Below are 27991 nucleotides of genomic sequence, written 5' to 3'. Positions count from 1 at the left end.
TGGAACATATCACAGTTTTATTTGTTTGACAAAATTGTACAAATTTACAGCAGAAAACATAGCACTTACATATACAAAATATTCTCATAACAATAATCGCAATATGTCCTTGTGATGCTAACTGTATCCCTTTTAGATAAATGTAATTTATCACAAGGTACTTTTTTAAATATCAGTGTTCTTGTCATGACATATGATAACTAATATACATGCTATTTTACCACATCTATATTACACATGCCATGATAAAGTGTTCTGAATGAGAACCGGACCTTGCAGAGAAGCAAGCAGACAGACCTCAGTTATCCATACATTCCTACTCATCTGACAGTGTTCAAAGATGGCGTCATCTCCAACAATATGGCTAGGGATGCTTTTTGACCCCAGTTTTCCATTTATTCCTACTCATCTGACTGTGCGAAGATGGCTTAATCTGCAACAATATTGCCAGGCATGCCTTATTGACCTCTGTTAGCCATACATTCCTACTCATCCTACAGTGTTTAAAGATGGCTTCATCTCCTACATTAACAATGTGGCTGAAGATGAACACAAGTCTGGCAATGACTGATTTAGACTAGACCAAGGATGGACACTGTGACAACATTCATCCTTTTACAGTTTTCTCTTTTTGAGATCAGGTTCGTGTATCTCCTCATCCCAGTTGACGTCGTCTGTGAGAGCCAGCATGTCTTCACTGGTCAGGGTGTCAAAGAAGTCATCTGAATCAAAGTCTTCGTCCTGGGTCTTGGAGTCCTGTGATGCCTTGTCTTCACTCTTTGTCACAAAGAATTTATCAATATTGGACTGACGAGCAGTGTGTGCTGAAAGAATGATTTTAATAAGGTCTCATTTCTTAGAGCCAGAGAGAGTGAGAGAGGGGGAGATTAGATGAGAGTCATGCAGGGGCTCACATTCCCCTTTTTGATTTACACTATACTGAACATTTCGTTGGGGAATGTGAATTTCAGTCATATAAGTGTGTGTCAGCTTGATGTGGGAGGAAAGCTTGAAATGTTGCAGGTCTTAGAAATTTTACACTTAGGAACCAGAATAAATAAATGAATGACAGTGAGTGGTTCAGCGCCTCTTTGAACAGTACACATATTTCAGTTATTTTAGAGAGTGTCAGCTTGATGTGGGAGCCAGGCTTGTGTATGGCCAGGCTTGTGTATGGCACAGACAAACCAAGAATTATCATCAGGTGAATCGGGGATAGAAACCCACCATCTAAGCTTTCTGGTATTCCCAAAGGAGGCAACTCTCCCCCTAAATTGCAGCTCCTGAGACAACTGGATAACCCATGCCCCCAAAGATATTTCTGAGTAAAGGAACAAATCAGAACAATAAACATCTTGTAAATATCTGGTCAACATCCAATTCAAGACATTCAACCTGCTCTTTTTTCCTGCTTGTCTGGAGATATGGCAGGAGAGATGGACGTTGATGGTTTAGTGGGTTCTTCATCAGGCTTATCACCTTCCACCTCCCCTTCCTCAATGAAAGAATCCTCAAAATAGTCCATGATGTCCTTAGATCTAGAATCCTACAAACAATATGATGTGTATGCATCCTTAGACCTAGAGTTCTACAAATAATATGACATGTATTTATACTTAGATCTCGTATCCTACAAACAATGACATGTATTTATCCTCAGATCAAGAATCCTACAAACAATATGACATGTATATATCCTTAGATAAAGAATCCTACAAACAATATGACATGTACGTATCCTCAGATCAAGAATACAAAAAACAATATGACATGATTTATCCTCAGACCTAGAATCCTGCATATCCTATTTATCCTCAGATCAAAAATCCTACAAACAATGACATGTATTTATCCTTATAGCTAGAATCCTACAAACAATATGACACATATTTATCCTCAGATCAAGAATCCTACAAACAATATGATGTGTATTTATCCTTAAAGCCAGAATTCTACAAACAATATGACATGTATTTATCTTCAGATCAAGAATCCTACAAACAATATGACATGTATCTATCCTTAAACCTAGCGCTCTACAAACAATATGACATGTATTTATCCTCAGATAAAGAATCGTAAAAACAATATGATGTGCATTCATCCTTATAGCTAGAATCCTACAAACAATATGACATGTATTTATCCTCAGATAAAGAATCCTACAAACAATATGATGTGTATTTATCCTTATAGCTAGAATCCTACAAACAATATGACATGTATTTATCCTCAGATCAAGAATCCTACAAACAATATGACATGTATTTATCCTTATAGCTAGAGCTCTACAAACAATATGACATGCATTTATCCTCAGATCAAGTTTCCTACAAACAATATGACATGTATTTATCTTCAGATCAAGAATCCTACAAACAATATGATGTGTATTTATCCTTATAGCTAGAATCCAACAAACAATATGACATGTATTTATCCTCAGATCAAGAATCCTACAAACAATATGACATGTATTTATCCTTGTAGCTAGAGCTCTACAAACAATATGACATGCATTTATCCTCAGATCAAGTTTCCTACAAACAATATGACATGTATTTATCTTCAGATCAAGAATCCTACAAACAATATGATGTGTATTTATCCTTATAGCTAGAATCCTAAAAACAATATGACATGTATTTATCCTCAGATCAAGAATCCTACAAACAATATGACATGTATTTATCCTTATAGCTAGAATACTACAAACAATATGACATGTATATATCCTCAGTCAAGAATCCTACAACCAATATGACATGTATTTTCCTTATACCTAGAATTCTACAAACAATTTGACATGTATTCATCAGAATACCAAGAGTTCTACAAACAACATGACATGTATTTATCCTCAGATCAAGAATCCTACAAACAATATGACATGTATTTATCCTCAGATCAAGAATCCTACAAACAATATCTGTAAGTATCCTTATAGCTAGAATCCTACAAACAATATGACATGTATTTATCCTCAGATAAAGAATCCTACAACTAATATGATGTGTATTTATCCTTATAGCTAGAGCTCTACAAACAATATGACATGTATTATCCTCAGATCAAGAATCCTACAAACAATATGACGTGTATTTATCCTCAGGTCAAAAATCCTACAAACAATATGACATGTATGTATCCTTAGCTCAAGAATGCTGCAAACAAAACAACATCTACATATCATGAAGTAATATGGGGACTTAGTACGAACAGGAGAATCTTTAAAAAAATAGTAAATATAGTTATTCAACAAAATATTTTGTTATGGATGATCTTGTGAGTATTACAGCAACACCTCACCTTTTTAATGACCAGTTACTTTGGCTACCGTCATATCACACAGAATAAGCATTTTTATCAAATTTTCATTTGGAGCAACAGAATGGTAAACCATAAACTAAATGTGTTAACTGATGGACTGACGGACAAAGATACATAACATAAGTTCACACCAGCAATGTCAAGGTAAGCAATAACAGCTAGGTGATCAGCTAGTGAGTTATGTTTCATGCCGATTTGAACATTTTTCATGTCAGCTTGAGGTGAAAGGAAAGCCCGAACTGATGCAGGTCCCAGATAATTACCGCTTACCCTTGACCATGCTGAGAAACAAATAAACTTGATCTGGGTTAATCTGGCATTTGAACCCCGGGCATAGGTTTCTGGAACATCTAAGGGGTGCAATTCTGTACCACCCATGCCCCACTTGGTGATGGGCGAGTAGTGAGCTCACCTTCATGTGTGTAGTGTCTGCCTCTGAGAAGTTGTCCTTGGTGAGCCCAGCTTTACTCAGCACTTCCAGCTTACTCTGAATGAGAGGCCTGGAAACAAACACTGGGAAAGGTTAGTGTTAGGGTAGAAACATCAAACACTGGGAAAGGTAAGTGTTAGGGAAGAAACATCAAACGCTGGGAAAGGTGTGTGTTAGGGTAGAAACATCATACACTGGGAAAGGTTAGTGTTAGGGAGGAAACATCAAACACTGGGAAAGGTTAGTGTTAGGGTGGAAACATCAAACACTGGGAAAGGTTAGTGTTAGGGTTAGAAACATCAAACACTGGGAAAGGCTAGTGTTAGGGTTAGAAACATCAAACACTGGGAAAGGCTAGTGTTCGGGTAGAAACATCAAACACTGGGAAAGGTAAGTGTTTGGGTTAGAAACATCAAACACTGGGAAAGGCTAGTGTTAGGGTAGAAACATCAAACACTGGGAAAGGTTAGTGTTTGGGTTAGAAACATCAAACACTGGGAAAGGTAAGTGTTAGGGTTAGAAACATCAAACACTGGGAAAGGTAAGTGTTTGGGTTAGAAACATCAAACACTGGGAAAGGTAAGTGTTAGGGAAGAAACATCAAACACTGGGAAAGGCTAGTGTTAGGGTTAGAAACATCAAACACTTGGAAAGGTAAGTGTTTGGGTAGAAACATCAAACACTGGGAAAGGTAAGTGTTAGGGTTAGAAACATCAAACACTGGGAAAGGTTAGTGTTAGGGTAGAAACATCAAACACTGGGAAAGGCTAGTGTTAGGGTAGAAACATCAAACACTGGGAAAGGTTAGTGTTAGGGAAGAAACATCAAACACTGGGAAAGGTTAGTGTTAGGGAAGAAACATCAAACACTGGGAAAGGTGTGTGTTTGGGTTAGAAACATCAAACACTGGGAAAGGCTAGTGTTAGGGTTAGAAACATCAAACACTGGGAAAGGTAAGTGTTAGGGAAGAAACATCAAACACTGGGAAAGGTAAGTGTTACGGTAGAAACATCAAACACTGGGAAAGGTTAGTGTTAGGGTAGAAACATCAAACACTGGGAAAGGTTAGTGTTAGGGAAGAAACATCAAACACTGGGAAAGGTAAGTGTTAGGGTTAGAAACATCAAACACTGGGAAAGGTTAGTGTTAGGGTAGATACAACAAACACTGGGAGAGGTTAGTGTTAGGGTTAGAAACAACAAACACTGGGAAAGGTAAGTGTTAGGGTTAGAAACAACAAACACTGGGAAAGGTTAGTGTTAGGGTTAGAAACATCAAACACTGGGAAAGGCTAGTGTTAGGGTAGAAACATCAAACACTGGGAAAGGTAAGTGTTAGGGAAGAAACATCAAACACTGGGAAAGGTAAGTGTTAGGGTTAGAAACATCAAACACTGGGAAAGGTAAGTGTTAGGGTTAGAAACAACAAACACTGGGAAAGGTTAGTGTTAGGGTTAGAAACATCAAACACTGGGAAAGGCTAGTGTTAGGGTAGAAACATCAAACACTGGGAAAGGTTAGTGTTAGGGTTAGAAACAACAAACACTGGGAAAGGCTAGTGTTAGGGTTAGAAACATCAAACACTGGGAAAGGTTAGTGTTAGGGTAGAAACATCAAACACTGGGAAAGGTTAGTGTTAGGGAGGAAACATCAAACACTGGGAAAGGTTAGTGTTAGAGTAGAAACATCAAACACTGGGAAAGGTAAGGGTTAGGGAAGAAACATCAAACACTGGGAAAGGTAAGTGTTAGGGTTAGAAACATCAAACACTGGGAAAGGTAAGGGTTAGGGAAGAAACATCAAACACTGGGAAAGGTAAGTGTTAGGGAAGAAACATCAAACACTGGGAAAGGTAAGTGTTACGGTAGAAACATCAAACACTGGGAAAGGTTAGTGTTAGGGTTAGAAACATCAAACACTGGGAAAGGCTAGTGTTAGGGTAGAAACATCAAACACTGGGAAAGGTTAGTGTTAGGGTAGAAACATCAAACACTGGGAAAGGTAAGTGTTAGGAAAGAAACATCAAACACTGGGAAAGGTAAGTGTTAGGGTTAGAAACATCAAACACTGGGAAAGGTTAGTGTTAGGGTAGAAACATCATACACTGGGAAAGGCTAGTGTTAGGGTTAGAAACATCAAACACTGGGAAAGGTGTGTGTTAGGGTTAGAAACATCATACACTGGGAAAGGTTAGTGTTAGGGTAGAAACATCATACACTGGGAAAGGCTAGTGTTAGGGTTAGAAACATCAAACACTGGGAAAGGCTAGTGTTAGGGTTAGAAACAACAAACACTGGGAAAGGCTAGTGTTAGGGTAGAAACATCAAACACTGGGAAAGGTTAGTGTTAGGGTTAGAAACATCAAACACTGGGAAAGGCTAGTGTTAGGGTAGAAACATCAAACACTGGGAAAGGTTAGTGTTAGGGTAGAAACATCAAACACTGGGAAAGGTTAGTGTTAGGGTAGAAACATCAAACACTGGGAAAGGTTAGTGTTAGGGTAGAAACATCAAACACTGGGAAAGGTTAGTGTTAGGGTAGAAACATCAAACACTGGGAAAGGTAAGTGTTAGGGTTAGAAACATCAAACACTGGGAAAGGTAAGTGTTAGGGTTAGAAACATCAAACACTGGGAAAGGCTAGTGTTAGGGTAGAAACATCAAACACTGGGAAAGGTTAGTGTTAGGGTAGAAACATCAAACACTGGGAAAGGCTAGTGTTAGGGTTAGAAACATCAAACACTGGGAAAGGCTAGTGTTAGGGTAGAAACATCAAACACTGGGAAAGGTAAGTGTTAGGGTAGAAACATCAAACACTGGGAAAGGCTAGTGTTAGGGTTAGAAACATCAAACACTGGGAAAGGCTAGTGTTAGGGTAGAAACATCAAACACTGGGAAAGGCTAGTGTTAGGGTAGAAACATCAAACACTGGGAAAGGTTAGTGTTAGGGTAGAAACATCAAACACTGGGAAAGGCTAGTGTTAGGGTTAGAAACATCAAACACTGGGAAAGGTGTGTGTTAGGGTTAGAAACAACAAACACTGGGAAAGGCTAGTGTTAGGGTAGAAACATCAAACACTGGGAAAGGCTAGTGTTAGGGTTAGAAACATCAAACACTGGGAAAGGCTAGTGTTAGGGTAGAAACATCAAACACTGGGAAAGGTTAGTGTTAGGGTAGAAACATCAAACACTGGGAAAGGTTAGTGTTAGGGTTAGAAACATCAAACACTGGGAAAGGCTAGTGTTAGGGTAGAAACATCAAACACTGGGAAAGGTTAGTGTTTGGGTTAGAAACATCAAGCACTGGAAAAGGTTAGTGTTTGGGTTAGAAACATCAAGCACTGGGAAAGGTTAGTGTTTGGGTTAGAAACATCAAGCACTGGAAAAGGTTAGTGTTTGGGTTAGAAACATCAAGCACTGGAAAAGGTTAGTGTTTGGGTTAGAAACATCAAGCACTGGAAAAGGTTAGTGTTTGGGTTAGAAACATCAAGCACTGGAAAAGGTTAGTGTTTGGGTTAGAAACAAACACTGGGAAAGGTTAGTGTTTGGGTAGAAACAAACACTGAGAAATGTTAGTGTTTGGGTTAGAAACATCAAGCACTGGAAAAGGTTAGTGTTTGGGTTAGAAACATCAAGCACTGGAAAAGGTTAGTGTTTGGGTTAGAAACATCAAGCACTGGAAAAGGTTAGTGTTTGGGTTAGAAACAAACACTGGGAAAGGTTAGTGTTTGGGTAGAAACAAACACTGAGAAATGTTAGTGTTTGGGTCAGAAACAACTAACACTGGAAAAGGTTAGTGTTTGGGTCAGAAACTAACACCAGGAAAGGTTAGTGTTTGGGTCAGAAACTAACACTTTTGACAGCTGGTGGACATGTAACCATCACAAAAAATGTACAGGTAAATAAATGCTTACTTGCCTCAAAAGCAGTAGAAGTAGGGTTACAAACAAAGTGCCATTGCCATCAAATATCCAAAAATGATTATTTTGCTCAAAATAGGGATTTTTCAATTTTCTTTCTTGGAGGTTCATTGAACATTTTAACATGAACCTGTGAACAAGGACATTCTGAAATTCAATTAGGGAATTTTAGTGACATTTTCTGCAGACTTAGGGGGCCAAATATTGGCCTCTGAGCAGGTCTAGATATATCTCTCCACAGGATTAAGTGCGTCATAACTTTCCTCTGCATGTGGGAATAAACACAAATGGTTCATTCTTGACAGCTCCTTTGAGCTCTGAGATAGCACAAAGCAACAACATGTACTGGCCATTTCACACTCATTTCACAGTCATCCTCTAGAATAACCTGGGCCAATTTGCCACCATAGCATTGTTTGGGAAGTGGCATCCAAATCTGCATGAAGTCACACTAATGAAATGACCCAGAGTATTTATCAATATAGCTTGAAGATGTAATAAACATGATAATTGAGATGACACCGGGAGCAATTTATTCATGACACTATTATAAAATGTCTCGTAATGTGGTCTCATGGAATTGGGAGTCAATATTTACACATCAGCTTCATACCATATATAGTCATCAGCAGTTGCCTGGGCAACCAGGTAGTGGACATTGACACAGTCCATCTGCCCAATCCGGTGAGCTCGGTCTTCTGCTTGAACCAGGATCTGCGGAAAACATGTCACAGACAATCCCTGTCAAACAGTGAAGGACAAGGCTGACAGTTCAGTGCTACACGGACTTTAATTCTCTGAAGTGCCAGTAAAATATCTTTCTGACAGCAAAGTTTGTTTGCTGTTTCGCGTCGCACTCAGCACTATTCCAGCTTTTTGACGGTGGCCTGTAAATAATCAAGTCTGCACCAGATAATTGATATTGTCAGTAATGATCCCTGCCATCGGGGTACGATGAAATGCTATCAACCAATTCACTAAGTCTGACAGCCCAATCCATTTGGTCACCTCTTGAGACCAACATAGGCTGCTTGGGACCAATTCTAACCAAGAATCCCCATGGGGTCAGTCAGCAATGAAAAGTCCTTATACTAGATTATTTTGTATTACTTATTACAATCTCATCCCTGCCCACCTATCTACCAAATGAAGATACTCATGAAGATCCGGGTAAAATTTGTCTTCAGCAACCCATGTTTGTCGTAAGAGGCGACTAACGGGAATCGGGATGTCAGGATCGCTGACTTGCGTAGATCGATGATATCAATCACTGGATTGTCTGGTCCAGACTTAAGAAGTTACAGACTGCCATTATATAGCTGGAATATTGTGAGTGCAGTGTTAAACACCAAACAAACAAACCAAATGAGTAAAATCCCAATAGTGGTTTATACTCCATGTGACATTTGGATAAATACCTTATTCATTCAATCATTGTGGCCTAACAGTATAGTTTTTCTAAAAACTGAAAATGACACTGAAAGATAACCTGTGGGTAATAAGATTCAAAATCTTCTTGCAGAGACAGGAAATATAAGATTGAGTGAGTTGGGCTTCATGCCGCTTTTAAAAGCATTCCAGTTATATCACGGTGCTGACAAATCAAAAATCATGGGTTTTTGGTCTGTCCAAGGGACTCAAATCTGCACAGTGAATTGCGGCACTTTAGACAACCGGGACACCTGTGCCCCCTGGATATATTACAGATGGAATAGAGTCCAATCACTATGGTAACATGTACAGTTGTTAACAAGTAAACACAATAACAATGATAACAGTAAGAGTATGGAAGCGTATTAGTGCCACAGTTTAACTATTTTTTATCATCTATGTAGATGATACTTACATTTACGTAAATAATACTACAATGATAAAAAAATTAAGCATCATCTATGTAGATTATGGTATCATCTACATAATTGTAAGCATCCTCTACGTAGATGATAAAAAAGATTAGACTGTGGCACTAATACACTTCCATATAAGAGAGTTGGGTTTAACCGCACTGCAATATTTCAGATGCATCATGGCACTTATCCCAAAATGTTACCACATTGAAAAAATGTTACCTAAGTGTTACCACTTTGATAAACCATGAACTCTTGTATGATGCTGACAAACATTGTTGATCCAGTGACTCACGTCGCGATTCTGTTATGATATTTACACTGGGCCAATTTGCCACCTAAGCTTCGTTTTGAGGACGGTTTAATGACAAGATACTAAAAATAGACACCCAAGATACTAAAAATAGACATCAAATCGACATACACTCTTCTTTCATGAGTTAAAGACGCAGCGATAATGCCAGTATTCTCTCAACTCTCAACTCTGGAAACAAACCCGTGGTAAGACGAATGAGTCAGGGTATTCATCATAATAGGATGGAGATACAATACACTGGATAATCGAGGAGAACGTTCTAGTCATACAGTAAATTTGATTTTCACCTGTATATGTATGCTGAAAACATGTTCGAACTGATTTATAATCCTATAAAGTGATGCAAAAAAGTAATGTCCCACAGAAACCTATTAGCAGTAAATACTCAAGCATATTAGCAAATGGAAGATAGGAAAACCTTCCACATCTGGGATTTTCTACCAGGTCATCACATACCTTAACCAGATTTTTGCCAGATGTAACACTGACAGAGATCAGCTTATTCTATACTCACCCACACATAAAGCTACAATTAAAAAAAGTATCAAAGTTCAAAATATTGCCAATGGCAAATGGTAAACTTGAAAAACATTTTATTTTCTGATCCCCTTGTATCAGAATACAACTAAATACACATTCTGAACATTCTCAAATAGTTATCATATAGTTACCCCTGGGTTCCAAAACAGCTCAGCAAATACAACGACGGTTGCGGCGGCCATGTTGAGTCCTGCGTTGGCTGCAGTGATGGACAGCACAGCCGCCTTCACAGACTCACTGTTCTGAAACCTCTGACAGCGAATGTTACGCTCCTCGGAGGAAGTTTTGCCATCGATCCGAATAAACTCGGGCCCATTCTGAATTTGATGAAAACAAAGTATTCAAAACAAGAGGCATCAAAACAAACTTGGACAGGAGGTAAACATGGAATATTATGCCCATAACAAAACCTGGGCCTTTGACAAGTTGAGTTTTAACCACCAAGCTAGCCCAACACCCACAAATCTGTTTTCCTCTGAATGACACTTACCTCACAAGACACAATGGCAAAATCTGAATGTTTATTTTACAAGACACAATGGCATCCTCTGAATGTTGCTTACCTTACCAGTAATGATGGCATTTTCTGAGTGTTGCTAACCTTACAAGACACATTGGCATCCTCTGAATGTTGCTTACATTACCAGTAATGATCACATTTTCTGAATGTTGCTAACCTTACAAGACATGATGGCATCCTCTGAATGTTGCTTACCTTACAAGACATGATGGCATCCTCTGAATGTTGCTAACCTTACAAGACACAATGGCATCCTCTGAATGTTGCTTACCTTACCAGTAATGATGGCATTTTCTGAATGTTGCTAACCTTACAAGACACAATGGCATCCTCTGAATGTTACTTACATTACCAGTAATGATCGCATTTTCTGAATGTTGCCAACCTTAAAAGACATGATGGCATCCTCTGAATGTTGCTTACCTTACAAGACATGATGGCATCCTCTGAATGTTGCTTACCTTACAAGACACAATGGCATCCTCTGAATGTTGCTTGCCTTACCAGTAATGATGGCATTTTCTGAATGTTGCTAACCTTACAAGACACAATGGCATCCTCTGAATGTTGCTTACCTTACAAGACATGATGGCATCCTCTGAATGTTGCTAACCTTACAAGACACAATGGCATCCTCTGAATGTTGCTTTCCTTACAAGACATGATGGCATCCTCTGAATGTTGCTAACCTTACAAGACATGATGGCATCCTCTGAATGTTGCTTTCCTTACAAGACATGATGGCATCCTCTGAATGTTGCTAACCTTACAAGACATGATGGCATCCTCTGAATGTTGCTTTCCTTACAAGACATGATGGCAAAATCTGAATGTTCATTTCACAAGACACAATGGCATCCTCTGAATGTTGCTTACCTTACAAGACACATTGGCATCCTCTGAATGTTGCTTACATTACCAGTAATGATCGCATTTTCTGAATGTTGCTAACCTTACAAGACATGATGGCATCCTCTGAATGTTGCGTACCTTACAAGACATGATGGCATCCTCTGAATGTTGCTTTCCTTACAAGACATGATGGCATCCTCTGAATGTTGCTAACCTTACAAGACATGATGGCATCCTCTGAATGTTGCTTTCCTTACAAGACATGATGGCATCCTCTGAATTTTGCGTACCTTACAAGACATGATGGCATCCTCTGAATGTTGCTTTCCTTACAAGACGTGATGGCATCTTCTGAATGTTGCTAACCTTACAAGACATGATGGCATCCTCTGAATGTTGCTTACCTTACAAGACACATTGGCATCCTCTGAATGTTGCTTACATTACCAGTAATGATCGCATTTTCTGAATGTTGCTTACCTTACAAGACATGATGGCATCCTCTGAATGTTGCGTACCTTACAAGACATGATGGCATCCTCTGAATGTTGCTTACCTTACAAGACATGATGGCATCTTCTGAATGTTGCTAACCTTACAAGACATGATGGCATCCTCTGAATGTTGCTTACCTTACAAGACATGATGGCATCCTCTGAATGTTGCTTACATTACCAGTAATGATGGCATCCTCTGAATGTTGCTTACCTTACAAGACACAATAGCATCCTTAGAATGTTTCTTACTGACAAGACACAATGACATCCTCTGAATGTTGCTTACCTTACATGACACGATGGCATCCTCTACAGCATCCAGCATCTCTTGATGATGTGCGAACACGATGAACTTCTTGTCTGACTCCAACATGTCCAGTATGTAGTCTCTATAAGATGGAGAGCATGAGGTGGTTGAGGAGAGGTTATTTCACCTGTACAGCTATGTGATATGTGCATGCACATGTGTGTGTAGCTGCTTTTACTAGTTCCCACTACGTTTACTAGTCCTGCTTGGAGGTGCTACCCCAATGAGATACCATCCCTCAGTTTAATGTGGATACCTGATCAGACACTGTATACCAACTCCTTGCTATATCCCCTTAGTAATGTGTGACAGGTAACAACAGTATCATCTCCTACATCTTTGGGAACGAACCAGCGACCTTTCACACTCCAGGCAGGATAGATGATTGAAATACTGCTTTGGAAAATATCAATAGTATCACACAATCAGCTCAGTGATGCAGGTCAAAGATTTTGACCACTTTGGTCAAAGGAATGGTCATGATATCTGTGATTAAAACCAGTAACGATCTTGGCAAGTAAAGGAAATGAGGGTGGGGCATCTAATATAAATGTTGAATGTACCTATTTCAATAATACAATGATAATTGTTTTGATTCAAGTGACTGGGATCCATAAGTGAATTTCAAAAAGGGTTGCTTGAAATCCATGAGCCCACCCAACCTCAACCCATCACATGAAACTACCAGGGTAGATCATCCTGAAACGTCTCTAACAAAACAAGCATGAAATAACCATATCCCCCGCCAATATGACAGGTCTGGTTGTGTGCAAGGCAATAGCCCTTTGGAAAGGAGGACTACCGCCATTTTCAGTCTAAATCAAAGTTGTTGCCATGGAAACTCGAAAAATAAATTTCAAAAATCCCCAACTATCAAAAGGCACCAGTTCACCATTTGACCTATCTATGTGCGAAGTTTGTTTAAGATAACTCTCATGTTTTCTATTTCTGCTGCCGGGAAGCAAAATGTGACGGATGGACGGACGGATGGACGGACAGACAGCACCGATTCTTATATCCTCTTGCGACAATAGGAAGGGTGGCCCTGTGGTGGAAGATGCCAGAACTTGCTTGTGGTTTGGATCCCAAAGTTTACCCTAAGATCCATAATCTGCAAGAGCCATATCAATGCAGGCCTTTGTCCATCTGGTACACTATGACACAACCGATATACTTATCAAAGCAGTACTTGGCTCGACTTACACAGAGTTATGTCCCCTGAAACATTTACTTTGAATTATGTCCCCTTGACAAGGAGATCATTGTCCTGCAGAAGCTTCATAATTAGACAGGCCGATGAAGACAACAGCTGAACAATGTTTGCAATGTTGTCGATTCTAAAACATTACACACAAAAATCAAGTAACCAGTCACAGTTCAGGGCTCTGTTTCATTAATATCTTTACAGATATTCATTCATAAAACCTATTGTCTGTGAACGAAATAAGGAAAATATTTGAATCTTTGGTTATTTTGGGGGTGAAGTGTAAAATATAATGGGAAGTATGTCAAAATTTTCTTTTCTTGGCATACCAGTGAAGCTATCAATAGTATTTGAGTGAGCATTTACAGGTCATAGGGCAGGGTGAGGAAGGGACAATTTCTGATTTGAGTGAGTGAGTGATTTGGGTTTAACGCCGCTTTGAAAAGTATCCAATCATATCATGGCATGTCAGCTTAAAGAGGAGGGAAAGACAAGTGATGCAGGTCTCAGACGTTTACCACTTCAGTGAAACCCACATGGTGCTGACAAACCTAGAAACATAATCGGGCGAACCGGAAATCAAATCACAATCAAAAGTTTCTGGCATGTTCAAGGAGGGACACAACTCTGAATAGCAAATTACGGCACCTTAGATGACTGGGCCACACTTGTCCCATTTTCTGATTTGACAGTCATAAAGGTGGCTCCAATTACAAAAAGGTGGCAAATGAAAACGGTTTGTCACATTTCTATCTTGAAACCAAGTATTCAAAACCATAGCCCTTTGGCCATAAAGTCTGTGTTATATAATGATATGGTTCAGCTTGTGACAAGATTTCTAGGAAGTTTTAGAACTTATTTGAACGTCTTTTTCACCTTTGATGGCCGTCCTTGAAGCTGAATTTTCTTAGAAATTACATAGTAACTATTATGTCTAACATGCCTCGACTAACAGATGTTTCTAGACTAACAGAGCATGAACTTATGAGCTTTTGTGGTGAGTTTCCCACCTGACAGCCTTCGTCTTGGCAGTGCAGGTGTGGTGGAAGTACTCTAACAGGGCTCCTCGTCTCTCCATCCCCTGAAACAACAGATATCATGCAGATTATGCTGCTATTTAAGACAGGATTAAATTATGAATTATGACATCTTATTTCTTTAAACATGACAGTATTAATTCATTAGTCAATACTGATGTCACTTATACGACAGTTCTTAATGTCACTATATATCTTGTACAGTGCCGGTGACTCTCGTTGTCTGGAGAAATGCTTTCATAAATCGTCTCAGAATACAATTTCATTCTGTTTTATCACCTGAACCAGGTGTAACCAAGTGAATTAATCAGGTTGCACCACCAAAATATTGGCTGCACCATTTTATCATAAATTGAAACACTGTATTTTCAGTGATTTTGAATATTAAATAAATTCAAAGAAAATAAACTTGAGATCATATGAGCTCCAGTATTTTATTTTGAGAAAATCTGTATATGGCTTTTCACATCTTGATATCCACTAAACAACCTTAAACAGAAGTTTCAAAGTGTCTGTTTGTTGTAATTGTAACCTCATGAGTGACTGTTCAAGTGGTATTTGTGAAGAATTAGTTCCGCAGGTTCGCTTCAGACCTGTTTATTTCACAGTTATAAGCAACTTTTGTTTCCTGGATTCTAAAAGATTTGCAGCAAGTTCTAAAAGAATTCAGTTTTCCACTGTTATCAAATATAACTGCTGCAGTGCACTTGTGGTGGGAAATGTTATCTGCACTGGGTGCAAGCTGGCAATAAAAGTTACCTGCACTGGTGCAGCTGGGATAAAGCAAAATCGACCCCTGCTTCTGAATAATAATCTCACCACTTTGACTCAAATCTCCCTGCCATCTCAAAACTGTTGAAAAGCGAGAAAAAGAGCTTTAACATTTTTTGGGTTAACCCGATTTTGAACAATAATTCAGTTATATCACAGTGTTGGCTTTGTGTGAAAGGGGAATCCAATGTGATGCAGATCATTATAGATACTGTAAAATGTGAAATTAATGCGTCTCCAAAAGAATGCGTCCGCTGGCCTCTAGCCATAAATGTGACCCAATATGAATGCGACACCCCCCTCCTTTCAAGCATCAGTGGATTTATATCTAAACAAAATGTCCTCTGTCAGGTTTACAGGTTTAAATAGCACCGCTTCTAAGCGCTGAGTAGAGTACTTCAGCTAAAACAATACGTGCGAGCTGGCTCATGTCGGCCTTTGATGCAGTCGCAAAGAGCAAAGACCCCAGCAGTGACAATTCATAGGATGTAATTAGTGTTTGAATGACATTGTTTATATACTTGTAACAAGTGCTGCTCAATAAACAGTGATGTGGAATACATAGTTGTTTGTTTTCAGTGTATGTCTAAGTTGGTATTTCTGCTATCCAAAATGTCTTATTGTTGATATAAATGCTATGTTTAATAATGCGAGCTAAGACCACTCGCATTTTTCGCATTTAATTCACCCTCGCGTTAATATCAAGATTTACAGTATTTAAAACTTGGTGAAACCCTAACAATGGCTAACATGGTGTGCATGCATTGTGGGAGGAAAGCCTGAAGTGATACAGTCAGACATTTACCACTTTGGTGAAACCCACGATCACAAGTATGGTGCTGACAAACCAAGAGTCGTAATCTAAATCTTTGAACCCATGCTCATAAAATCCTGGCATATCAAAGGGACACAACTCTGTGAGTTACTGCTGTTCACCTTGAGGTTCTTGTGATCCAGGAGCTTGGAGGAGTTCTTCAGGTCCTTGTTCGACTTGATGGACTGGGGATCTAGCAAAACCATCTGACGGACCTTGGCAGGTAACTGGGACAATACGTCCTTCTTCTGTCGTCTACAAGCAGGAACTTCAGTCAGGACTATTGGACTTTCAAAGGCTATTGAGTTTCACTGTGTCTGTTTGTTACCTAATGCTGCTCTTCACAAATTCCAGCTATGGCCTACAGCCTGTAAATAACTGAGTATGGACCCAATTTTATAGGTGAAAGATCCATGCTGTAAGGGTAGGATGACACCTAATCAAACCAAACACCGATGAAAGTTTAAACTGTCTAAGTGTGTGTGTGTGTTTCTTGTTTTACGCCGCACGATGCAATATTCCAGCTATATGACAGCAGTCTGTACAATAATCGAGTCTGGACCAGCCAATCCAGTGATTGACATCATGAGCATCGATCCACGCAATTGGGATACGATGACATGCATCAACCAAGTCACCAAGTCTGACCACCCGATCCGGTTAGTCACCTCTTACGACAAGCATAGTTGCCTTTTACGGCAAGCATGGGTTGGTGAAGACCTATTCTCCCCAGATCTTTACAGATATTTCTACTTTGTATAACAATATGTTGTTTAGTTAAAAGTAAGGTTGTTAAGAGGATATTTTTGTTTAAGAGCTGAGCTTTGAATTTCACCACTTAATGGAACACAATTATTTTTCTCCTTCAGGAGCCAAATTATTTCTCAAAACATTCAGCTCCCCTATCTTCCAAATAGTTTGCCCTTCACAAACATTTTCCCAAGTTGTATGTGCCAAGGGCATGTAATTTGGAACCTAGATGGAGAATGCCCTGGTGGCGGTGCTGCTGTGTTGTCTCCTCACCTGATCATGATCCGCTCCTCCAGCAGTAGCTGCAGCTCCGCCATGTTGGATGCCCCGGAGAAGTCCCAGCCCCACGGTTGCTGAAACACATAAATAGCCAGTGCAAATGTTGCTGAATTAATGTTGCTGAAATATACCAACAGTCAGTACAAATGCTGCTGAATTATACCAACAGCCAGTGCAAATGTTGCTGAAACACAAACAGTAAGTGTAAATGATGCTGACACACACCAACTGCCAATGCATATGTTGCTGAAACACAAACACACACCAACTGCCAGTGTAAATGCTGCTGATACACAAACACACACCAACTGCCAATGCAAATGTTGCTGAAACATACTAACTGCCAGTGTAAATGCTGCTGATACACAAACACACACCAACTGCCAATGCAAATTTTGCTGATACACAAACACACGCCAACTGCCAATGCAAATGTTGCTGACACACAGTTATTGCCAATGCAAATGTTGCTGACACACCAACTTGAAGTTCAAATGCTGTTGACACACAAACACACACCAACTGCCAATGCAAATGTCGCTGACACACACCAACAGCCAGTGGAAATGTTGCTGACACACACCAACAGCCAATGCAAATGTTGCTGACACACAAACACACACCAACTGACAATGCAACTGTGATTTGAACACACAAACAGTAAATCCTGGCAAGGCTAAGGGGTGCAACTCTGCACAGCAAACTGTGGCACCTAGGAACAATGGGCTTCTTGCATCTACCTGTTTCCCATCACAGTAGCGGACACCGAAGTCATGGAACTTGAAGAGAGATGGAACAACAGCAACAATCTGCGTGTACAGCTCCGAAGGACGAGACAGGGCCGGCGTGCCCGACAGCAACAACACCTTCCTTGCATTCTGACAACAGATCATGTGATGACGTACAGCATGACCAGTACAGTACCAGCAGTAAATGCATAGAGAATCTCACCCTCATGTCTTCCGAGATAAAACAATATCACCACGAGTTGATGAGTTTTATTCTTTTATCGACAAGTGCTTATATATTTGATATCAAAAGACATGAGGGTGAGATTCTATTTACCACAATCAACAAAGTAAACAAGCCTGACAACCTGATCCAATTATTCACCTCAGGGGGTCAGTGTGATGTAATGTAATACATTCCCATGACCAAGAATATCGGAACACACCCGAACAGATCCGATGAACTGACCTGGAGTATTGGCAGAGCTGCTTTTGTCCGAACAGTCTTGAAGTTTTTCAGGAAGTGGCACTCGTCCTTGAATAAAACAAAATTCATGTCAACACGTCTGACAAATGTACATGAGCATGATGAGAAGTTAGGCCAAACTTCTTAAATTTAATGTTTGAAGGATTTATTCCAGCTTTTCCACACAAGGTTCTTTTAAAATAAATATTAAAATAAATAGCTATTTCAACCATTTATTTTATTTTTTTACTATTTATTTTTTTTTTTTATTTTTTTTTATTTATTTTTTTTTTTTATTTATTCATTTATTTGAAAATCATTCTCCTGTGGAATTAAAACTGATAGTTTAGACATGGAATTTATATATAACATTTTTTATCTAGGTCTATATTACTAGCGGGAGACATAATAAAAATTTATCCCTTTTCTGTTTAATTTTTTTTTCTTTTCCTGCTGCGAAAAATAAAAAATATGTGGCCAATGGCTATTATTTTTATGTTTTTTATTCAAAATAGCACTTGAAGTTAACCTCTGTGTTTGTGTACCTGATTAATGTATCAGCATAATATTTCCAGGTTCTTTGGTTCAGTAATGATACACAGGTGACAAGTCTGTGGTGATGGATGTTAAGTCCATTAACCGTGTTGACATTCACAGTTTCTGCTTGCCAGAGACAACACCAATCTCATTACAATCAGGTCTTTTACTCCGAGAAGATTCCTCCCAGTTTCAAGATCTGAGGACACCTCTATAGAAGGTCACGTCAGGTGAACCCTGAGCGAACTTTGACCACCCAATCCAAATAAAGGATACACGGGTTCTTGAGCCAATCAGGGGCCAGCTTTCTTAAAAGATTTGTCTTACTTCCTTACCAACTCGATTCATTAAGTTCAATATTTACAAATGAAAACCCATTAAAAAAACACAAATATTCCTTCCATCGTTCTCCCTTTTGAGGGTAGATGCCATGCTGCTCAGAAACAATCAGATGAATTTCAATATGACAGCAAGGCTTTATCTAATGGCAGTCAGAAAATCCCAACTATAATTGTTTTCAAGAAATCAGATATACTGTCTGAACATTTCGCTCACTTAATGCCAAGATGTATCACATTGGTGTAAAAGATTTCAGGGTAACGACAAGTACCATCATTTAACGTCTTTTGGTATAACGCAGCCAGGGATCGAACCCCGGACCTTTCAGCTCCCTGGGAGGATGCTCTACCACTAGACCACGGAGGCAGTCCCTGATTTCAGTGAGATTAGGCCAATACATGCATTTGATCCGTATGGCTACAAAGTCCCAGTCAGACCTGTGGAACAATTAAACTGGTGTGGCCTTATATCTTTATGTATTTGTAATATATCAAATGCTTCAAAAATATTTCAGCCGATGACCAAAAAATAAACTAAAGTTATTTAGATATATTATGTCTATTCATGGTAAGGTTGTGACATGAATCGAAAAAAATGTGTGGAGTTTGTACTAGTCCGAACTAATGCCGATTTTATAGTACTAGCCCACCGAGATACCATGCCACAGTTTCATGAATACCCCACTCAGACACAGTATACTGACTCAGAGTCAACCAGTCCTTGTTTTAGCCCCTTATCGCCGAACGCCAGACAGGGTATAAACAAGTACCATCTTTTACCGTCTTTTGGTACAAGGCAGCCTGAGATCGAACCCAAAACCTTCCACTCTCCTGGCGGACATATATATACATGATATAAGAAAGCAGTTGGACACATATGAGCATAAACTCTGCCTCACCATGATGACCACCTGGAAGTGCTTCTTCTTGACGTCTTCAGCTTTCCTCGCCAGAATGTCATAACTGACAATGTTCACCTGCCCCGAAGTACAGCTAGACTTGCCCGACACCACCACGTTGATCTCCTGGGGGTCCAAACTCGGGATCCACCGCCGGATTTGCTGCATCATACAACTCAGTATACTGACTCCAGCCGACCAGTCCTTGTTTTAGCCCCATGATGCCAAGCGCCAGACAGGGTAACAACAAGTACCATCTTTTAACGTCTTTTGGTATGACGTGGCCAGGGATCGAACCCCGGACCTTCCACTCTCTGGGCGGACGCTCTACCACTAGACCACGGAGGCGGTCAACTCGATAAGTACATAGTGAGGGAGTGCATGAACAATTGGACATGTAAGAGGTACATCGGCCTGGGCTGGGATTTATTTCACAGAGGATACGGTCAATTTGTCAATACAGAGAGATTTACTTCTTAGTTTAACACCACTGCAAATGTAATGCTAAATTCCTCTAAAATTAAAAAAAAGGACTAAAAGAGACTTCCATTTTGGGACAAATAAGGACTTTTTCGAAATTTGATTGCCACAGTTGAATATCCTAGAGATAGCCCAATCTCATTCTCAGTTCTCACTACCGCTAAACAAAGATATGAGGACATCCCATTCCGAGTCACGTCAGAACGTGACAATGTCCTCAGACCTTTGTTTAGCCGTAGCAGGAACTAAGATCTGATTTTAATGAGGTTGAGAGATAGCCTTGTCTGTAATGTGATTTATCCCGGATCAGTTTTCAGTGAGATTGACAGTGTTGTGTCCCACCATCCACTTGATCCACTTCCTAGCACTGCTCATATACTCACCAAGTCTTCTCTCAGATAAACAGTGAGTGAGTGAGTATGGTTTTACGCCGCTTTTAGCAATATTCCAGCAATATCACGGTGGGGGACACCAGAAATGGGCTTCACACAATGTACCCATTCAGATAAACAGAACCAGTACAATTCACCATGTAGTACAGTTTAAATACAGACCTACCTGAGCCCAGTCGAACCTAACAGAAGAAGGCGAGACAACCAACAACGGCCAGAGATGCCGGTAGTAGGCAGCAACACAGATGGCTTGTATCGTCTTTCCCAGGCCCATGTCATCAGCTAGCAGCACCCGGCCTTGCTTATGGATGGCAAAACTGAAAGCAAAAGTAAGCTTAAACATCTGTCGTACAAAACACATTCAGTTCAAAACTCATCTCAGCTCAGTTAAGTTTACAGGTAAACTTGCTCAACATTGAAGATAAGTATGTTTATCTCAATTCTGCCATGACAAAATTAAACACAAACTGTTTGTGAAGATATTAAGTGAGTTACTGAGTATGGTTTTATGCCTCTATAGCAATATTCCAGCAATATTTCAGAGGGGTATACCAGAAATGAGCTTCACACATTCTACCCAAGATACTAGTGAGTGATCGAGTACGGTTTTACGCCCCTTTAAGCAATATTCCAGCAATATCACGGCAGGGGACACCAGAAATGGGCTTCACACACTGTACCCATGTCAGGAATCGAACCCGGGTCTTTGGCGTGACAAGCGAACGCTTTAACCACTAGGCTACCCGACCGCCCCCTACCCCCAGATACTAAGTGAAGGGACATGGGTTGAGTCTAATGTTTGGGTGAGCTGTCAAGGTGAATCAAGGAAACACTGATATAGCCTTAAATCAAAGTATTGCTCTCTATTGCCGACACATACAGATTTCTTGGAAGAAGGAAACAGGATCTGCCACTAAACCAAACACTACGCCATTATCATGATTATGGGGAAGCCTCTGATGATGTTATCGACGCTACATGAGCTAAAGTTGATTGCTTTGAAGTAAAATAAGACCAAAATCAGGCCATCGTGCTCAGCCTCTTCCAGCAGCTGGTGAACAGTTACGGACAGTCTGTGCAGATATGGGGTGTTGCAGTGTATGTTGGAGTGAATATTGCAGTGAGTGTCTGGTTTCAAAGGTCAAGGAGCCGGATGTAATGATCATGGGCTGCCTTTTGCTACTAAGGGAGTGAGTTGGCTTCTAATGCTGCTTTGAACAATAATCCAGTCATATCACGTTGTGTGAGCTTAATGTGGGAGGAAAGCCTGATGTGATGCAGGTCTCAGATGTTTTCAACTTTGGTGAAACCCACAAAACAGAAACATAATCGGTGTGAACCAGCATTCACATACATGATCATCGGTTTCTGGCGTGTCTAAGGGGTGCAACTCTGCACAGAGAATGGTGGCACATTTGACAACTTGGCCCGGGTACCCGTTCCTTCCTTTCACTGATGAGGTATATGACTACACCCTGAATTCTACAAAGTTGACACAAGCAGGGGACATGCCATGACATAACTGAAACACTGTGGCACTAACAGACAACTCTTCACCTATGCACTCACTCACTCACTCACTCACTCACTCACTCACTCACTCACTCACGCTATCAACCCCAATAATTACCTGACACCGAGTCGCTGGAACGGCATGAGGGCGTCGACCAGTACGGCATCGACCTTGGAGAGGTCAGCATCAGGGATGTCATTGGACTCATAGGTGCCCCGGAGCTGCTTGGCAAACGTTTGTAGTATACCCCTGGGGAGGGGCTCAAGGTGGACCTGGGGTTTCAGAGGGGTCACAGCCTTCACTGCAACATACAGTGTATAGTTTGTTTGTTTGTTTGCTTGTTGTTTAATGCTGCACCCAACAATATTCCAGCGGTCTGTAAATAATCGAGTCTGCAGAAGACAATCCAGGGATTGACATCATGAGCATCGATCCATGCAATTGGGATACAATGACTTGCATCAACCAAGTCAGCGAGCCTGACCACCCGATGCCGTTAGTCGCCTCTTACAAGCAGAGTCGCCTTTTACGGCAAGCATGGGTTGCTGACGACCTATTCTACCCCGAATCTTCACGGGTCTACAGTGTATAGACAGTGTTGTGTGCGTACAGTGTATAGTGTACATGGTGTACATATTGTACAGTGTATAGAATGTAAAGTGAGTGAGTGAGTTAAAATTTAACGTCGCATCGGCATTATTTCAGCCATATAGCGACGAGACCAAGTTAATATATTTACAATTTAGTTATTAATGCAAATTTTTAATTAAAAACAAGTTGTGAAACATATTTGAGAATAATATATTTGGAAACAATTTATGAAACATATTTGAACATAACAATATTATATATACAGTTTTAAAATACGGGCTATAGGCCACCAGTAACCAAAGCTAGGCCACCTCGCTGGGGTTCATGGGGACTTACAGTACCTCTTTTTACCTGCATGATACCCCAGCAGGATTTACGTCATCACTTTAGCTACTGGTGGTTGTGCACAATACTAGCCAATATTAAAAAATTCTCAGCAATGAGTTGGCTTAAAAACACTGGTTGATGATAGTTACATCGATTATGATAGGATTACGTGTCACACGCGGACAATAATTTTGTAAATGTAAAGTGTATATAGGAAATTGTCAATGGATCTCGAGGTGTGTGAGGCTATGTTTCAGAATGCCAGGCAGAAAAAAAAAAGTACCACTTTTTGCTGTTTTCTGGTATGGCAAGGTGATGGCGATAGAACCTCTGACCTCCACTCTCCAGACAGAGACTCTATCAGCTAGAACACCAGCGGTCATAGTGTACACAGTATGTATAGTGCATGTAGTGTCTGTAGTGCTCATACTGGATATGGTGTACACAGTATATGTCATGATATATAGCATATGGAGTGATAATAGTGTATGGTGTATATACCGGTAGTGTATATAGTGAGGCAGGTCATACTGACCCATCAAACCAATGTTTCACCTTGTACAACATGTACACCCAGCATAGATAGTAGGTTGCTGTGAATCTATTCTAACCCAGAATCCCACCCGGATCACAGCTGGAAGTGACATGCTAAGTATGTTCCGAGGGGTCTAGCTGATACTCACACAGGCTATCATAATCTTCCAGCTTAAAGCTCCACTTTCGACTGACAGCATCTGGAAAAGAACAATATCTGTCAGTGTACCATCCATATATAGTATTAGTATAAATCATGTAGGCACAAAGAAGTGAGTCCTGGTGAGAAATACACTCATGGTCCACGTTACTTCAATCTAACATGACATCAGTCAGTCAGTCAGTCAGTCAACTTGAAACATGTATTACAGTAAAACCTCTAAAACATTTAAATTTGGATCTTAATGGGATAATTTCTTACATTATGATTGATATGTTGCAGTCAATAGAATATTAAAAACCTACTGAACAAAATGGTGTGGAGGTTACCAGAAGCATACCAAGAAAGCTGTAGATGAGGCGTACTGTATATTAAACATTAATTACCTGTTACGTACATGTGGACATAAATAAAGACCCCACACAAGAACCAGTAATATTCCTGATGGTCTCTTCCTATGGCTTCATTACAGTAGTGAGTATGGTTTTACGCAGCTTTTCCCAATATTTCAGCAATATCACGGCGGGGGACACCAAAAATGGGCTTCACACATTGTACCCATGTGGGGACTCAAACCTGGGTGTTCGATGTGACGAGCAAACACTTTAACCACTAGGCTACCTCACCCCTCATTACAGTAAATCCAGTTTGCATAATCTATACTATTAAGACATTCTATACTACAAACTGTCATCAAACCCTTACCATATAATTTTGAGTTGAGAGATTTGAAGATCTCCACCAGCCCTGCATGATACCCGATGTCCACACGGAATCTTTCCCTGGACTCCAACACACACTGTCCTTTTACAGTATTTTGGGAATAGAAAACTTTTGCCGACACAGGATCTTGCTTATGTCCAGATGTATATAGACTACTTGTCTTGCCGGAGGAGTTAGTCCTTGTGTTTTTCCAACCACTAGATTTGTTCTGACCAGAAGCATGTGAATAGCTGTACTGTTGGAACCGGTTATTCTGAAATGATTTCTCTGAGCCTATTGATCCCAAAGATGAAGAAGGTGGTTTGGAACTGTGCTGATGTGAGTTTGTACCAATGCTTCCAACAGTTGTCAACCCAAAACTGTTTATTTGTCCTTTGTTTCCTGGAAATTGAGATGGTGGATTAATGATTTTATTTGTTGTGACAGTTTGAACAGGAAGAGATGCTTTCTGTGGACTCTTTTGTTGACGTCGTTCCAAGGCTCGTTTGCGGTTTTCTTCTATTTTCCTCCTCTGTTCATCTGTGAGACCACCTTTCTCCATTGATGCATCTAGTAGTGACAATACTGGAAATAAAGTTCAAAACTTAATACCAACCAGAGATGATAACCTTTGAGTGAGTGAGTGAGTGAGTGAGTGAGTGAGTGAGTGAGTGAGTGGGTGGGTGGGTGGGTGGGTGAGTGAGTGAGTGAGCGAGCGAGCCACTTTAAACAGTATTCCAGTTACATTACGATGGGTCAGCTAAATGTGGGAGGAAAGCCTGATGTGATGCTTCTCTCACAGACCTTTACCACTTCGGTGAAACACATGAGCAAGGGTATGGTGCTGACAAACCAAGAAACATAATCGGGTGTAACTTAAGGATGACGACACAAGTTCTAAATACAGTGTCTTACATCAATATCTGCAAGTTAATATTCTAAATATAACATCAATAAAGAAAACTCAATTGAAAACTCATTGGTTAGTTTTGTTTCATTTGCATGACAAATAGTAAAATGGTTGAACAAGGTTTCAGTTTACAAAACAGAACTAAAACTAGAAGTGAAATGGGTACTCGAGTGGAAGCACTACTCAAGAAGTAAACTCGTACTTGAGTACTTGGGAGAGTTACCTCCCTTTTGAGAGAAAATGTGGCACAGCTGGATATGTCTAAGGACAAATTCAAAACTGTATGTTCACCTTATAGAATACAATTGTCTTTAACAGGCAAGATTTACCTTTCAATGGCAAGAAATCATCTCAAGGTGAAAATTGTGTTCTATGAACCCTCCTAGATGATGTTTGTTTGTTGTTTAACGCCGCACTCGGCAATATTTCAGCTATATGACGGCGGTCTGTAAATAATCGAGTCTGGATCAGACAATCCAGTGATTGATATCATAAGCAGGCTCACTGACTTGGTTGATGCATGTCATCAATCCCAATTGCGTGGATCGATGCTCATGATATCAATTACTGGATTGTCTGGTCCAGACTCGATTATTTACAGACGGTCGTCATATAGCTGGAATATTGCGAAGTGCAGCGTAAAACAAGAAACCAACCAACTATGACAATGCAGGTGGTAGAATCTGTGATAACTCAAACTCTGTGACAAAAAAAAGTGGATTTCCTTTTGGAATAATAAGAACAACACCAACGTTTGGTTCACCAAATTTTCGATATTCAAAGACCAAAAACCACAATAACACCACTACAAAGTTTCACCAACAGATCAGGCTTAAGGAGCAATTAAGTAAAATAGCAAAAACCATATCAGAGATGACCCCAAAACTTTTATCTATAAATTTTCATAAATCGACATAATGTTGGCTTTACCATGTTTACAGTCAGACACCCAAGCTTGAAAAACTTTTTGAAATAGCTGAAAGGTGCGCAATGCCATGACAGTGAATTATCTAGCCAAGAGTCACAACAGTCAAGACATGAGTCTACATCCAGCATAGCAGCAATCGGCTATGAATATATCTTATCATGATTATGTAGAAGGGATGGCTAAAACAATAGATAATTGCAATTATCGTCGGTGGGAAGAAATATTAACGATTATCAATATGAAATTGTTGTCATTGATAACTTACATAAAATATTGTGATGAGATCAATGTTTAGATTAACTGAAACAGTCTTGTCATTGTCAATAATGTCAACTGTTGAAGACGGAAAGCAATTGTTTTTCTTATATCTCAAATGTCCACAAAGTAATCTATGCATAAATGTGTCACTGCTCACCAATGAGTGAAATATGTTGATGTCTTTCGTGACTTTCTTGCATTTTCAAGTTAAAGTTACTTCTCCGATAATTATCGATAATTAATCAATACTTAGTGAGTGATTATCGATCTCTATAATCTATATCAACAGCCAGTCATATTATGTATAGTCATATGAGAACAGAGAAACTAACATATTGACATTGGTTATACCGCGGCGGCAGCGTTAACTTCGAATATTCTAGGGGCAGGTGCGGCTGTAAACACGGTGTGTGTTTTTTTATTGCGAGACAGAGTCACATAAAAATACCACGAAAACAGATGACGCCACTAACGGGGCGGAAAACTACACCATTTCTGTTACATGATGGCCACCAATGCAGTAATTTATAGTTACATAAGTAATATACTTGCCGATCAGTCCTCTCACTCATTTGACATTATTTTTCATTTGACATTATTTGAATATCCTCTTTTGCCAAATGTAGCAAACAGCCATATTTCGTCCTGACAACCATTACTTATCACTGTAACAAACAAATATCTAGACATGTCGAAGGCATGATTCCACAAATAACACATCCATGCAAAATGAACAGAAAAGTTTGTCGACATACATTAAAATTAGTACAAGACGACAGTAGAATGTTGTCAACTTTCGTTTTTGCCGCCATGATT

The 27991-nt window shown here is 39.8% G+C and overlaps 1 protein-coding gene across 1 annotated transcript; it reads right to left on the bottom strand.

The window, feature by feature from the left end:
• LOC139464437 (SWI/SNF-related matrix-associated actin-dependent regulator of chromatin subfamily A-like protein 1) lies at positions 1-27991 on the bottom strand. The gene is made up of 17 exons (XM_071245972.1): positions 27931-27991; positions 25083-25664; positions 24367-24417; positions 22883-23066; positions 21419-21569; positions 20381-20542; positions 18610-18675; positions 18153-18290; positions 17407-17486; positions 16506-16638; positions 14772-14842; positions 12537-12639; positions 10513-10698; positions 8292-8392; positions 3743-3830; positions 1396-1546; positions 1-824 (listed from the first exon to the last, which is right to left on the bottom strand). Exons 2-17 carry the CDS (start codon positions 25639-25641, stop codon positions 616-618), a joined length of 2433 nt encoding a protein of 810 aa, XP_071102073.1. The 5' UTR covers positions 25642-25664; positions 27931-27991; the 3' UTR covers positions 1-615.

The sequence above is a fragment of the Haliotis cracherodii genome, unplaced genomic scaffold (genome assembly GCF_022045235.1).
Source record: "Haliotis cracherodii isolate W230 unplaced genomic scaffold, xgHalCrac1.p SCAF_17, whole genome shotgun sequence".
Taxonomy (NCBI): domain Eukaryota; kingdom Metazoa; phylum Mollusca; class Gastropoda; order Lepetellida; family Haliotidae; genus Haliotis; species Haliotis cracherodii.
The sequence above is the reverse complement of the archived record's forward strand: the minus strand, read 5'-3'. Positions and strand labels throughout refer to the sequence as shown.

Excerpts from the sequence above, each read along its gene's own strand:
- LOC139464437 (XM_071245972.1), bottom strand. The coding sequence starts at position 25,641 with ATGGAGAAAGGTGGTCTCACAGATGAACAGAGGAGGAAAATAGAAGAA. Across the intron at positions 18,676-20,380 it reads ACTTCCAGGTGGTCATCATG|GACGAGTGCCACTTCCTGAA; the intron begins GTGAGGCAGAGT and ends GTTTTATTCAAG. Across the intron at positions 10,699-12,536 it reads ATGCCATCGTGTCATGTAAG|AATGGGCCCGAGTTTATTCG; the intron begins GTAAGCAACATT and ends CATCAAATTCAG.